Source organism: Vigna angularis, chromosome 3 (assembly GCF_016808095.1).
Source record: "Vigna angularis cultivar LongXiaoDou No.4 chromosome 3, ASM1680809v1, whole genome shotgun sequence".
Taxonomy (NCBI): Eukaryota; Viridiplantae; Streptophyta; class Magnoliopsida; order Fabales; family Fabaceae; genus Vigna; species Vigna angularis.
In genome coordinates, this window is record NC_068972.1 from 16,989,352 (window position 1) to 17,005,294 (window position 15,943).

A 15,943-nucleotide genomic window follows, 5' to 3' on the forward strand; every position below is an offset into this window, starting at 1 on the left:
ATTTTCAAAATTAATGTTAAATTTTTTCTCTATATAAATATTTTTATAATTAAATATAATATTTTATATTATTTTAATAATTAGGGATATTTTGGTAATTTTCAATTTTTATCAATTAAATAAATTTTTTTATTTGTCACATCAATTAAATCCTACACTAATTCTCATAAATTTTACTTCCAAATCCACTTTCAATTATTCACAAATCCACTCAAAAAAATAATAAAAAAATTACCCTTAAATATACTCAAATACACTAAAATTCATTCAAATCATCTCTCCCAAATCCCTCCAAAACAACAAAGCCTAGATGTTGGAGTTCTCCCTCCACCTAACCTATTTCGTTCGTCATGCACTTTCAATTTTTATTTAATTTTCGTATTTGTTCCTGTCGCAAATCCAACGTCGGTTGCCGCATTTCGAATTGCAATTCTTTTTATTTTCATTTTTTCTGATTTTTATGTATTGGTATCAGTGAAATGAAAAATAAGAGTACATGGGAGCACACGTATTTTTTTTTCTGATTTTCATTTACATATATTACCATTTAAAAGAAATAACAACAAAATCATTTTTAACAAATCTCATGACAACACGAATTCAAGAAGTGGAAAATTACCGAATGATTGTACATATCTAAATATCTAAGTTTTGTGAAATTTTATGTACGACAGCAGTAGTAATAGTAGCTGGATGGTATGAAAACAGGAATTTTGGTAAAAGTTCTAACACCTTCAAGTTATATAATCATGTTTGTACATTCTGAAAGATATAGTGGAATTGGCTTTGAAAAAAAAATTAAAAAGACATTTCAGGTATGATAAATTAAGAATTTAATTAGTTATAATGCCATCTAATCATAGACTATATATATATATATATATATATATATATATATATATATTTTTACAGTGAGATAGTAAGAATTTGTGTAAAACTTTTTAATTCTTTAATATTCAATAAACATATTAATACTAGATGATTTAGTAAACATTTTAATACTATATCGATCAAATTTTTATATTTTGTGTTCTTATGACAGAAGACAAAGGTTATCGTTGTGATGTGATGTTTGAAAAAGAAATCGTCTTTGCCCTTATACCAGGTCTTCCATGTATTAATAGAAAAAGCTCTTACTTAATCAAACTAAGTGAAATGTCATATTCAGTAATTAAAGGCATGAAAGAATAGACAAATTCTCCGGCAGGTCAGGTGGCTGAGGCAGCAAGTAGTCATATTGTCCAAATGACGAATATTTCAAAGTCCGATTGCTTGAAGCAGCATCTAACGCTGCAGGCTACAGCCAAAGACACGTTTTGGTTCAAAAAGTAAGAGCTACTCTCACCTTTCACTACATTTCTCAACCTATAAATACATTTCTCTCTTCCCTCTTCTCTCAAACATATACTTCCTCTCATTCATATATACTCTCCACTCCCTCCAATGGCTGCATTTGCACAACTCCATCTAATGCTCTCAACCTTCTTTCTAATGCTCTCTATTTTGCCATCCGCCTCCGCTTCTTTGAAGGTTGATTTCTACAAAACCACGTGTCCTTCTGCGGAAGCAATAGTCAGAAGCGCTGTGGATAAAGCCGTTTCTCTCAACCCAGGCATAGCTGCTGGTTTGATCAGAATGCATTTTCATGATTGTTTTGTGAGGGTAAGCACTTCATCTTCTTCATCACTGCCTAGTTAATGAGTTTATTAGTGAAGTCAAATACACTAAAAAGAATTACGTTGTACACATGCAGGGCTGTGATGGTTCTGTGCTGTTGGAATCCACACCGGGGAACCCATCAGAGAGAGACCACCCTGCCAACAACCCAAGTCTACGAGGCTTCCATGTCATCGACGAAGCCAAGGCCCAAATAGAGGCAGAGTGTCCACACATCGTGTCCTGTGCAGACATTCTCGCTTTTGCTGCTCGAGACAGCGCCAACAAAGTTGGAGGCATAAACTACGCAGTGCCGGCTGGACGCAGAGATGGTCGTGTCTCCATCAGAGACGAAGCGTCACAACTGCCCCTTCCAACCCTCAACGCAGACCAACTCATCGATAACTTCCGACAAAAAGGGTTGTCTGCAGATGAAATGGTGACACTTTCTGGAGCCCATTCTATTGGTGTGTCACACTGTTCCTCCTTCTCCGACCGCTTGCACTCTTTCAATGCCACCTTTCCTCAAGATCCTTCCATGGATTCCAAATATGCTACGTCGTTGAAACCCAAGTGTCCACCGGGGAGCGATAACACGGTGCCTCTGGATGCCTCCACTCCTAACCGTTTGGACAACAAATACTACACAGAGCTGAAGAACCACCGTGGTTTGCTTACCTCGGATCAGACCTTGCTCGCCAGCCCCTCAACCAGGCCAATGGTACTCACCAATGCTAAATATTCTTCAGTCTGGGCTCGCAAGTTTGCTAAGGCAATGGTCCATATGGGTTCCATTGACGTCCTCACCGGTTCACAGGGCGAGATCAGGACCCGTTGTTCCCTCGTCAATTGACTCTGCACATCCTTATTCACCCGCTCTCCTAATTTCACTCAATTGTTCATATACCTCCAAATATCTATTTCTTCATTCTTTCCATTCTTTCCCTTCTATTAACTAACTCACCCTTGTTTGTAATCTTCTCCCAATTCAATTCTATTCTATATTTGTAACCCATTCAATTGAAAATTATTGTTTTATTTTTTTTTCTTAATTGCAATATTGTTATCTTCTTTTTATTATACAATTTTGTACGAGACACGTTAAAACATTTTTTTTATTTATTTCTCTAAACTAATTTTTTATATATTTCTCTAAACATATAGCAAAGACTAAACTTAAGGTACTAACATATACAAACGTCAAACAATACCAAACTCATCAAGCAAACATATTTCTAGTACCAATATCCAAACTAAACTAATTCTCAGTATTATCAATATTATAAGTGTCATACAAGTTCTAATAGTTTACATATCATTAGATTGAGTGTGTTCTTAGTCAGGATATTGTAGTTCTGGTATTGGGTTTGACTATGTTGAACTCTGTTGGATTGGACTAATGCAAGCTATTACTGAGATGATGTTAGGTTAGACCGAGCCTAGTGAAGGACTTAATAGTCAGCAGACAACAATTTCAATAATAGATTATTGAAGCGCTCCAAAAATAACACAACTTCATTATATATGCATACTAATGTTTAAAGTTTGATGTAATTTGTAATATGTGAAATGTATGTATCATTACCTAGTCCAATCCTCCCTGATTCATGATTGAACGATGGTTTCGATCTAAGACGTGACATAATAATCACATGTACATGAATCTGACATCTTGTTACAATAAACATGACAAAGAAAAGAATCACATATCAAGGTCATAAATTGACATGTGAAAACTAATAACTTTAAGATGAATAAGTTCTAACCTTTGGATATAGTACTTGAATTTGCTGTGATCTAGACTTACCCCACAACTCTAATTATATTGGAAACATAGGATAATATTAATATAACTAAGTAGATTATATGATAAAAAAATAACACTTATGTTTGAAACCTTACCTTTGGTGATGGTTGCACACATCGGTGTAACTGTTAAGAGGCTCGAGAGGAGGTAACACGAATAAATAATGAAAGTAAATACTCTCACGCTATTTGTTTTTTAATTCTTTAAACAACATATGACGTTGGATTTTATCGGGGACCGACGTCATATCTCTTTAGACATTATATTATATGGAAGACTAACGTCTAATGGGTAGAGGAAAATGGCTTTCGCGCTACATTTTTTAATGTTTTAAACACCATTAGACATTCTCCTCCCACAAAATTTGATGTCTAAAGGTAATATGATGTCTGACCCCTAGTTTTTGACATTTTAAAGATACAAGAGAGGTCATTCTGAGGTGAGTTTTTTTATTTTATTTTACATTATTAGACATCATACTCATTTATATTCGACATCTAAACGAGGTATGACGTGCTCCCCGCCAACCGATGTTAAGCTCTTCAAGAAACATTTCCTTTCATCTAACTCTTTTAAATGTTTAAAAATCACTAGATGTTGATGCCTCTCCAAATATATGTCTCTCTCGTACGTCAAAATTGTTCATTTTATTTATAAAAATGTCATTGATCAGATTTTATATTAATTTTTGTTGTGATAATATTGAATGGGAAATGTTATAAATCCATTTTGCACGTGTAAATAATTTCCAAAAATAATCAATCTAGACAAGTCCCTTTAGTGTTTGGTTGGTTTCCTTTTTATATAATTATTATTAAAATCTCGCATTTTATAGGTTCATGTTATTGAGCTTCAGGGCTATATTATTGTGTAGGAACTTGCCGTTGGAGATAAAGCTGCAGTTATTTTATTTATTCATTCTTGTAAGTACTACTAATTAACAAGTTGTTGAGCAGGTATTGATAAGTAGTCAGAATTTTCAAAGAAAATTTGATTGAGAAGCGAAATTATGAAAATGACCTCTTTTTTTCATTGTTAAACTACACGAACTGATATGAAATTTCCTAGAGTACACAAATCATTAAAAAAAATTGTAGTATTTAATCCAATTTGAAGCATTTGCAAGAATAACACTAGAAGGGAAAAAAAACTGTCTAAAGTGTAAACCCAATTTTTGTTTATCAAGACATGTAAACAAGCCACTCCTAGTTTTTTGCAAAATTTATATATGACAACCAAACTACTATATCCTAAAAAGTGAGCGAGGGAAGAATCTGAGAAGAATCATATATTTTGCTTTGACTATCAATGAATACAAGCCATAGCAGGGTATGTGAACTACCGCCAAGCACAAATACCTGTATAGTAGATAAATATGTAAAAATAATATTTTTTTTGTTTGGTATAGAAAGCATTTGTAGTGATATAGTATTTTACCAAATGGGAGCCCACGGGGTATCAAGCTCAAGAAATGGGTATGGCCACCTGTTAGAAAGAAATCCTATGGGTGATGAAAGAAGCTTTTAGCTGATAATGCAATTAGTATGAAAATACAGTTACATCTTACCACGTAAAACCACAGGCGTGGATGATCCATTGGAAAATTATGTACCCACAGCTCCAGAGCACAAAATATGCGACTCTAAACCAAGGAAAGGGCTGGAAAAGAAGAACATGGCAAATTCAAACTATGAGCTTCAAATGGGAAGGCTTAACCACAACTATCTAACCCTTCTTAAATCAGTGCCATGTGTTATTTGGTTGAGTGTTACTTACAAGATTATTCAACGCTGTATCCAAAAGAAGGAAAATTGCATTCAGGCTATGCATGGCACCCATCAACTGCCAATGAAAACCAGCCAAAGTCATTGACCGTCTAATATAATCGATTCTTCATCCATATAGCCAAATTATTAAGGCCTTTTTGAATGGTGTTAGGACAAAACATTAGAGAAAAATCATCATGCAACTTGTGAACCAGCGAGAAAAACAAGGTTTAAGTATAGCAAATCTACTACTTGTATGCATTGAAAGCACAAGAATAGAAATGGGAAATATATAAAATTCAGCTTATAGAGAGAGAGGGTTACATTACTCTCACCATGTTTAGCTTGAAATGAGAAATTGATAAGAATGGGACAATAACACACCAAAATACAATATCTGTTAGGATGACAGCTCCTGCGCTTGTCTGTGAAATGCAGAATATCAGTTCAACGCATTAGTGGTGACAAATTAAAAAAAAAAATGAAAAATGAAAGAAAGGGAGGAGTATCCTTCAAGATCCTGGATATTGTGAATTGTGTGGCATACCGTAAACTAAGTGAAACGCTTACTTTGGTAATATCTATTTCAATGCTTACAGTATCACTTAAGTAGAAGCTGTAGTAGTTTACATATAACACCCAAAAATAGTATATGCATAAACTTGTCAGACTTCAAAGTCGATATCATTTACCAGTTAACCTCGTCTAAAACCACACATATCAGCAAGTAACAATTGTCACAATAATTATCTAGAGGAAAATTGGAATCTAATTTAGGTTTGACCAACCTGATAGATGATTTGCATGACGTATCCCCAGAATCCAACTCTTTGTTTAAACTCCTCTTCAACATGTTGGCTCTGAAACCTGATGGAACCCTTCATTTCTTTATCTTTGTAGGGAATAGGGTTTGTAGGCATGCTCTCTTCCAAGTCCTTTCTCAGAAACAAAGCAATTTCCTCATTTTCAAGCGGAGGTTTGTTTATGTACTGCCAACATCCGTGTGCAGATATTATTGTCCCCAACTACATAAACAAAAATACAAACGCGAATTAGATGATATACCTTCAACTGCACTTGTCATATCTCCCGATTCCTTAGAACATGTGATTTTCCTGTGTACTTCAGATCATAATTCAAAAAATTCGAGATGGTAGCGATTTACTTACAGCAAAGTATATCATAACCAATGTGAAAGTCCACCTGAAATTAGAAGAAGCAAAAAGATAAAATAAAATCAAATTGTCCTCACGGTCAATGAACAAGAAAAGAATCACGCGAATCCCTTTTACGGGGTAATTTGATTTCTCAAATTACAGTCATAAGAAAATTTGCCAGGTTACTGAGTTCCATTTGATAATCCCAGTGGCCATAAAAATAGAAAGAAGGGAAAATCAATGATCTTACTGAGTATAAAAATAGAAAGAAAAGGGTCCATCCAAGGCAATGATATCAAAATGAATGCGAGCCAAGCAAAGGAATGCGAAAGCTCTGTACAGGAGGAGCCACAGAGGAGTGAGGTTTCTCCAACAGGGGATCCACAGATGATTGTGGTAAAAGGGCTGTGCTTTGACCTTTACAATGAGCACTGAGGATGTTATGACAGTGACAATGAGGATCAGAGCACAAACAGGAACTTGCCATCGAAACCAGTACCTGTAGCCCTCACTGTCTCCAACCTCTGACATCAATGGATTCACGAATTGGTGTGATTTTCACAATCTAGCAATTAAAAGAGCAAATGCGATTCCCGAATTCTGAAAGACTTTCGAAATACGCTATAAGACAGTTGAAGGGGCTATTGGTTGGTGGAAGTGGAATTGTGAAGGAGAAGACGAAATGATAGAGTTTGAAAAACCGTTGGATCAGAGGCCAAACGGGAGGAGAGAGGCAGCTGAAACACAAAGCTGAAAGTCAGAAAACCGTTGACCAGACATAACTGTTTCCTATGATTTCCTTAGTTTTTATACTATCTTCGCTAATTTTTATTTCTATATATAAATTTAATGTGTTACTATTTTAAGATCAAATGTATTTTTTAAATATTTATGAAATTGGTTTACTTTTTATTTTTATTTTATGTTGGTAACTTAATATGTTAATATTTTATATCAAATTCTAAATAGAAATATGAAAAATGATTTTTAGAACTAAGCTTGATCGAAACTACTTTTTTTAATATTTTAACTTGTAAGAAATGGACTTAAATACAGTGATTTATTTTCACCATATTTTTTAAACTTTAAGGAGAAATATAGGAAATTATACACATTATTATTATTATTTTTATTAAATTATGTTTCATAATATCTATTTTTGTGTGTTGTGAGAATATAAGTTATTAAAAAAGTACTAAATGAACTCATTGATATGATTAAGATGAAGTTACTTTCCCTCTAATATATATTTGCTTATTCTTTTGAAAATTACAATGGGATTTTAACTAATTAACTATGTATGAATTGAATAAAATATGTCAAGTAACATTGCTAAATTACAATGTCGGTATGCTCAACAAAATTGTTTAGTTTCGTATAATAAATATAGCTTATATATCTTAAAATCAATATTCAAGGCTAACGATTATAATTTTAAATTTCAAAGATACACAGATTTAAAAGAATAATACTTTACAAAGAGACTAAAATAAAAATTCACAAGAACTAAAATCAAGATTTAAAATTTTATAAATTAGAAAACAAAGAAAAACTTTGTTCAAACTGAAATCATGATTTACTGATTTCACACTAGCTAAAATGATATCAAAACCTTATATCTAAAATCGATTCAGAAGATTATAACTAAAATAGTTTCAATTAAAATATATAAAATATTAAATAAATATATTATCATGATTTTCTAACACTCTAAACTAAAATCAAAACTCATTGGCATTCAAAAATCTAAACCAAGTATACTATTATAATTTTTTTTAAATTTGAATAAAGTATATATAACAATACCAATCAACAATAATAACTTGAAATACAATGTATGTAAAATTAAGATATATATTAATATCATAAATTAATACAAATGGCTAAATTATATCTTTTAGTTAAAGAGAAAAACATCAGTTCAGTTATTACAATTTTAATTTATTTTTTTACTTCTTACGGAAACCAAAAATTTAGTGTATGAAGATTAAGAAAAAGATTTTTGAGAATAAGAATGAAAGGATAAAGTTTGTATAAGTAGAAAATTAAATAAGGTGGAAATTGGAGGGAAAGAGAAGAGTATACTCTGTGTAGTAAACAAAGATGGTAACATCGTAGTCACGAACATCCAACGTTTGGAAGACGGCAAGGGTGAGAAAGGAAAGAAAACGCATGAGCAAGAGCCAGAAAGGGTGCATTCCTGGCCAACAACTGCTCCATAACTTGGTGCTGCTGCTCACGCCACCCACCAGAAGGGTCTCATCTAATGGCCTCAGTTCTCTTTTGGAGGCCCCTTCGTGCATCCAAAGCACACTTAAGGAACCTACGGAGGTCACACCAACAATGCCATAACATACCAGATCGTACCACGCTAATTCTGATGCCATGCTCTTCATCATTCAACCTTAGACAATGGCTTGCTGCATAATTTCCTGATAAGAGACACAGGGATTTTTAACACTCTGGAGGTTGTTTTGGTAGAGGTTGGACATTCTACAGTTATATAGTACTTGCCATTGCCAACTGGTAGTTTTGACTTTTGAGTTTGACCGTCTGGTTTGGGATCGTTCAAGAAAGAATGTGCTTAAGCGACAGAGTTAGGAACTGGTGGGGACGCAGCTGTTCACACCTGAATTTCTTTCCCATAATAGTTCTGAGAAGAGGCACGGAGAGAGGACCTCTTCTCAGTTTTCATACTCCTTTTCGACAATTAATTTAAAAAAGGTATTTTCTTTTCATTTTTAAACTGATTTATTTTAGGTTATTTTATACTTAAAAAAATGAGACGTTTTGTTATTTTTTAAAATTTTCGTTACAAAAAATGTTTAAATAATAACAAATTTTAGTAACAAAAAATAATTAGTAGTTGTAGTAACTAATTTAGATACTAATTTATAAACTAACTTTACAAAAATTTATAAAATTATTGACAGAAATTTATCTACAAAAATAAATTTGTTGGTAAATTTGAATTATTCACGAATTTTATCGATGAATTTTGAAATTTTAATCATCTATGAATTTTGTTAACGAAATTTTATCAACAAAAAAATTTATCGGTAAAATATATTTTATTTATTAACAAAATTCGTTAATAAATTTGTCAATAATATATATTTTATTTATTGACAGATTTTTCTGTTGGTAAAATTTATCATATATGAAATATGAATTATCAAGAGAATAATTCTTAGTAAATTTGTCTATGAAAAGAACGACAAATTTTTGTACAGCGTCAACATATACACATTTATTTATCTTCTCTAACACAAACCAACACCACTGTAACCTAGAGACTTATTGTCATTGTCTCCCACCGTCGACCGAACTCACCACATTGGATATCAGAGCCATCAACACCACCTACAAGATCTTCTTATTTTTCTTATACGGTGTTCACGTTTCAACTTCTCTAGCGAGCCCCTACAGTGTTTATGCAATAGTGCGATTAGGAACATCACTGACACCAACAAGCATCTTGCAAATGTGGTTAAACTAGTATAAATTGAATTTAATTGTTATACATTTTATAAACTATTTACAATAAAAGTGATATCCTAAAAAAGAAACATACATCCCAAAGAATCAAATTCTACTTGTACACCATTATCAAGATTCTTAATAATAAAATTCATTCAAAACACAAATTTAAACATTAAACTTATAATTTTCTAATTATATTCTAGGACATGACACATAATATTTTTTCTAAGAGTAAAGTAATAATATCTTCAAGATAAAAGTGATATAGCTGTAATATACATTAATCTCTCTCATTCAACAAATCATAATATTCTTATTTCAAACAAGAATAAATCCTATGAGAATTCTGGTTAAATTTATAATATGTAGTCATACATCTTCCTCCAATATATGTCCAAATCCATTTTTATCACTTTATATTGAAAAAAATAATAATGTAAAAACATGGTTACGGAAAAGAACAATATAATAATCAAAATACATAAAAAAAACAGTTTAGAGAAATAAAAAAGAAAAACAAAAAAAATTAGTTTAGAGAAATAAATAAAAAAAATGTTTTAACGTGTCTCGTACAAAATTGTATAATAAAAAGAAGATAACAATATTGCAATTAAGAAAAAAAAATAAAACAATAATTTTCAATTGAATGGGTTACAAATATAGAATAGAATTGAATTGGGAGAAGATTACAAACAAGGGTGAGTTAGTTAATAGAAGGGAAAGAATGGAAAGAATGAAGAAATAGATATTTGGAGGTATATGAACAATTGAGTGAAATTAGGAGAGCGGGTGAATAAGGATGTGCAGAGTCAATTGACGAGGGAACAACGGGTCCTGATCTCGCCCTGTGAACCGGTGAGGACGTCAATGGAACCCATATGGACCATTGCCTTAGCAAACTTGCGAGCCCAGACTGAAGAATATTTAGCATTGGTGAGTACCATTGGCCTGGTTGAGGGGCTGGCGAGCAAGGTCTGATCCGAGGTAAGCAAACCACGGTGGTTCTTCAGCTCTGTGTAGTATTTGTTGTCCAAACGGTTAGGAGTGGAGGCATCCAGAGGCACCGTGTTATCGCTCCCCGGTGGACACTTGGGTTTCAACGACGTAGCATATTTGGAATCCATGGAAGGATCTTGAGGAAAGGTGGCATTGAAAGAGTGCAAGCGGTCGGAGAAGGAGGAACAGTGTGACACACCAATAGAATGGGCTCCAGAAAGTGTCACCATTTCATCTGCAGACAACCCTTTTTGTCGGAAGTTATCGATGAGTTGGTCTGCGTTGAGGGTTGGAAGGGGCAGTTGTGACGCTTCGTCTCTGATGGAGACACGACCATCTCTGCGTCCAGCCGGCACTGCGTAGTTTATGCCTCCAACTTTGTTGGCGCTGTCTCGAGCAGCAAAAGCGAGAATGTCTGCACAGGACACGATGTGTGGACACTCTGCCTCTATTTGGGCCTTGGCTTCGTCGATGACATGGAAGCCTCGTAGACTTGGGTTGTTGGCAGGGTGGTCTCTCTCTGATGGGTTCCCCGGTGTGGATTCCAACAGCACAGAACCATCACAGCCCTGCATGTGTACAACGTAATTCTTTTTAGTGTATTTGACTTCACTAATAAACTCATTAACTAGGCAGTGATGAAGAAGATGAAGTGCTTACCCTCACAAAACAATCATGAAAATGCATTCTGATCAAACCAGCAGCTATGCCTGGGTTGAGAGAAACGGCTTTATCCACAGCGCTTCTGACTATTGCTTCCGCAGAAGGACACGTGGTTTTGTAGAAATCAACCTTCAAAGAAGCGGAGGCGGATGGCAAAATAGAGAGCATTAGAAAGAAGGTTGAGAGCATTAGATGGAGTTGTGCAAATGCAGCCATTGGAGGGAGTGGAGAGTATATATGAATGAGAGGAAGTATATGTTTGAGAGAAGAGGGAAGAGAGAAATGTATTTATAGGTTGAGAAATGTAGTGAAAGGTGAGAGTAGCTCTTACTTTTTGAACCAAAACGTGTCTTTGGCTGTAGCCTGCAGCGTTAGATGCTGCTTCAAGCAATCGGACTTTGAAATATTCGTCATTTGGACAATATGACTACTTGCTGCCTCAGCCACCTGACCTGCCGGAGAATTTGTCTATTCTTTCATGCCTTTAATTACTGAATATGACATTTCACTTAGTTTGATTAAGTAAGAGCTTTTTCTATTAATACATGGAAGACCTGGTATAAGGGCAAAGACGATTTCTTTTTCAAACATCACATCACAACGATAACCTTTGTCTTCTGTCATAAGAACACAAAATATAAAAATTTGATCGATATAGTATTAAAATGTTTACTAAATCATCTAGTATTAATATGTTTATTGAATATTAAAGAAGACAAATTCTTACTATCTCACTATATTATATATAGTCTATGATTGGATGGCATTATCACTAATTAAATGTTTTTTTAATTTTTTTTAAAGCCAACTCCATTATATCTTTCAGAATGTACAAACATGATTATATATATATAACATGAAGCGTTACAACTTTTACCAAAATTCCTGTATGCAAACCATCCAACTACTATTACTACTGTTCTCGTACATAAAATTTCACAAAACTTTAGATATTTAGATACGTATACAATCATTCTTTAATTTTCCACTACTTGAATTCGTGTTATCATGTGATTTGTTAAGAATGATTTTTGTTGTTATTTTATTTAAAATGGTAGTGTATATAAAAACAGCATTTAAGCTTGTTTGCTTGGTGCCTAGAAAATTTGGCAGAATTTTCCTTTCCTCGCCGCCCATATCATATATGTTAAATGGAAATTTTCAGATATATATTTTTCACATATACATATATCATTTTCTTATTAATTTATTATTTATTTATTATTATAGTATGTATTCTAAATCTAATAAAAATATGATATATTGTGTTAAAATGTTGTCAAAAAAATTTGTATTAACATATAATTGTTCATGTTAAATATATTTTTTCGTAAGTTTTTCCTCTATCCACACGCGAATGTTTTCTATTTTTACTTGAATCATTATAAATGTGTTGCTACTATTTTAATAGGAAAAACTATTTCATTTATTTAGATTCATCATAAAAAAAAGTCAACATGTTGTGTCCTATACTCCTATGTTAATTTAGTTTCTTTTGTATCTCCAATAATTTGTTATCTAGAATTATCTTCTTACGAATTTGGAAATATGAATATTGAATTAAATTTATCCTAAGTAACACCTCTTATGGAAAACTACAATTTCTGGATTATAAAACTTGAGGCTTTCCAAGATACTTTGGATCTTTGGAAAGTTGTCGAATAGGATTATGAATTACTTTTGTTGCCTGACACAATCCCAACATGGCCCAGATTAAAATTCATAAGGAGAAAAAAAACCTAGAAAGCAAAGGGCTTTAGTGGTGTTTCAACAACCATACTAGAATCATGACTTTATAAACAACAAAGTTAATAACATTGATGACGGGAAGCTCAAAGTTAAAGTTCAAGATGGTAAATTTTGATGTTTTTGAAGTTATGCAACACTCGAAATATAAAGAATTTGTTTAAGTAAGGTTGTTAATGTTGATGGGAAGCTCAAAGTTAAACTTCAATATGAAGAAGTAAAATTTGATGTTTTTGAACTTATGTAACACCCCAAACATAAAGACTTTGTATAAGGACGATTGTGTTTGATGATATCATTCTATTACAACCAAGCAAGTGTATACTCTTAATCACTACAAAATTATATGAGTCGACGAAATTTTACTGATGGAAATAAATTTGTTGCTACATTTGAGTTGTTGATGGATTTTATCAACAAATTTTAGAATTTTAATTACCGATAGATTTTATTACCGAAGAATTTTTTTCGTCAATAATGCATGTTACATTTACCGTCAAAAATTTCTGTCGGTGTAAGTTTAATTTACCGACAAATTTTTTTGTGATAAATCCGTCGGTAAATAAAGTGACAAATATTTTTCCCAAATCTTTAATCCAACTTTATCTCTTCATCTTCTTTTTTATTTTAAAAAAAAAATCACAAATGTCTTTCTTTTTATCTCCATTTATCACGCTCACAACGCCAAATTGGCATAAGCCCAACACCTCCAACCATGACAACACCTCCAACCATGACACAACCCGCAATATCTCATTGGATCTTCTCTCACGGCCACAACCCTCAAGCTTTCATGGCTTCTTACTTTTGCCCAAATGCGTTGTCGTTGTGACTAGAAGTTATGTTACCACCGCCAAGCACCATGATATTTCTATTCTAGTCATGAACACAAGAAACCCTAAAAACACAAAATAAAACGAAGAAGGAGAGATGAGAAAGAACAAAAACCAGATTGAGGTATTTTACCGACGAATTTTTTTACATTTATCATGGGATTTTTTTGTTGGTAATTACCGACATATATAAGATTCTATCTATAAATATTACCACTATGTTATTATTGATAAATTTTAGCTCGTCGGTATTCCATCGAAAAAAAAGTCATTATCAACAAAAAAATTTTGTTTTCGGTAGATTTTAACTGATAATACCTATTTTTTTTATAGTGAACCCTTCGAGATGCGGATCAGTCATAGAATGAAGAAGAGAAAAAATGATATTGTAGTTTGCTTGAAAGACTTAAACCGAAGCTTCTCTATTTCGAAGATTGAAGAGTTGCAAAAGAGAACTTGAAATTTGAAGAAGAGAAGATAAAATTGAAAATGTTGCCATTTCATCTATCTTAAGTATGTCTTTTTGTAAGAGGATCACGTCAAGCCAGTTATTACTAGCAATTGGACTTTGAAATATTCGTCTTATGGCAGGCTTATTTATGTTAACTGTGTTAGGCTCTGACTTGTTATATTTTGCAAGTGTTTTGATATTATTGTATATGTTGGATTGCATGGAAAATTATGACTATTCGCGGCAACAGCCACTTGAGCTGACGAAGAACTTTTCTATTGTGACAGCTTCATTTAGCAAATAGGGTTTGCCATAAATGAGAGCCAGTAATAGCAAGCCTGTGATAAATTGTAACTTTCCCATTGTTTTATCTTGGAATTACGACAGCTTACCATCTAATAATATTTTACATCATTATATATTATTTTATCCTTTATCCTTTATTTCTTTAGATGTTTACCCTTTATTCTCACTCTTCTCTCCGATTATAGACTAATGGCAACTTCACAATTTCATTTTACATCTTCATAAATTATTATTTTATTATATTTTATCTATAATTGTTTTAATCTAATATTTTATTATACAAAAATAATTGACAAATGAATGTAGATAGAAAAGATGGTATAGAGAAATAATTTTCCCTTTTTTAAAATTATTACATTATCCTTAAAACAGGTGGTTATCTAGTTATTATTATTAGAGCGTAAAAATATTATTTTATAATTATAATTAATTAGATCAATAGTTTACATATATACGTAGAACGTATAACATATCTTCTCTAAATATGATATGGTTATAATTAAATATAATTACTAAAAGCTCGTGAGATAAAAAGTTTACCTTCAAAAAATCCTAGAGGCCAAAACCGTAATAATTAACAATATAGTTATTTTAGGTCGATGATCAATTTAGCTCAAATTCAAGTATGAAAGTTAATTCAAGTCGATCGGGTTAAATAATCAAATTGAGTTAGTTTGTATTATTCGTTGAGTCAAAAAATTAAATCAAGTCGACTTATACTAAAAGTTTAAGCAAGTCGACTAAGTTGAAAAATAAAGTTGAGTTGACTTGAGTTGAAGGTCGAGCTTCTAATTAGGGATGAAAGTCGAGATAAGTTAGCCTGAGCGAAGGTTGGTCCAATCTGTCTTGGGATGAAAGTTGAACTAAGTCAATTTGGACCGAAAATCAAACTAAGACGATTATGATAAAAGTCAAACCAAGTCAGTTTGACCAACAAATCAAGTTAAGCTAAAGCAGGTCAATGATCGAGCTGAGTCATCTCAAGTTATAGGTCGAGTCAAATCGATCCAAACTATCGATCCAAACTGAAGGTAAATCTAAGTTTACATGGGTGAAGATCAACCTAAGTATGCCTAGGC

General features: G+C 32.7%; 3 protein-coding genes across 5 annotated transcripts; 1 reads left to right on the plus strand and 2 right to left on the minus strand.

Moving 5' to 3' along the window:
* The first annotated feature begins 1,274 nt into the window (after nucleotides 1–1,274).
* Nucleotides 1,275–2,713, plus strand: LOC128193302 (peroxidase 5-like). Its single transcript, XM_017556166.2, has 2 exons — nucleotides 1,275–1,662; nucleotides 1,754–2,713. The coding sequence occupies exons 1-2, from the start codon at nucleotides 1,444–1,446 to the stop codon at nucleotides 2,507–2,509; spliced, it is 975 nt and encodes a 324-aa protein (XP_017411655.1). The 5' UTR covers nucleotides 1,275–1,443; the 3' UTR covers nucleotides 2,510–2,713.
* A 1,831-nt stretch (nucleotides 2,714–4,544) lies between these two features.
* LOC108325899 (uncharacterized) lies at nucleotides 4,545–8,846 on the minus strand. 3 transcript variants are annotated; one of them, XM_017559027.2, is made up of 9 exons: nucleotides 8,472–8,586; nucleotides 6,637–7,123; nucleotides 6,399–6,432; nucleotides 6,018–6,254; nucleotides 5,565–5,654; nucleotides 5,240–5,305; nucleotides 5,031–5,122; nucleotides 4,901–4,948; nucleotides 4,545–4,821 (listed from the first exon to the last, which is right to left on the minus strand). In XM_017559027.2, the coding sequence occupies exons 2-9, from the start codon at nucleotides 6,915–6,917 to the stop codon at nucleotides 4,707–4,709; spliced, it is 963 nt and encodes a 320-aa protein (XP_017414516.1). In that variant the 5' UTR covers nucleotides 6,918–7,123; nucleotides 8,472–8,586; the 3' UTR covers nucleotides 4,545–4,706. The 3 variants fall into 3 exon arrangements, with proteins under 3 accessions (XP_017414516.1, XP_017414514.1, XP_017414515.1); XM_017559025.1 differs by lacking the exon at nucleotides 6,637–7,123 and having other exon boundaries at nucleotides 8,472–8,846; XM_017559026.2 differs by lacking the exon at nucleotides 8,472–8,586 and having other exon boundaries at nucleotides 6,637–7,311.
* A 1,632-nt stretch (nucleotides 8,847–10,478) lies between these two features.
* LOC108318738 (peroxidase 5) lies at nucleotides 10,479–11,913 on the minus strand. The gene is made up of 2 exons (XM_052875259.1): nucleotides 11,526–11,913; nucleotides 10,479–11,434 (listed from the first exon to the last, which is right to left on the minus strand). Exons 1-2 carry the CDS (start codon nucleotides 11,742–11,744, stop codon nucleotides 10,679–10,681), a joined length of 975 nt encoding a protein of 324 aa, XP_052731219.1. The 5' UTR covers nucleotides 11,745–11,913; the 3' UTR covers nucleotides 10,479–10,678.
* Nucleotides 11,914–15,943: the final 4,030 nt, after the last annotated feature.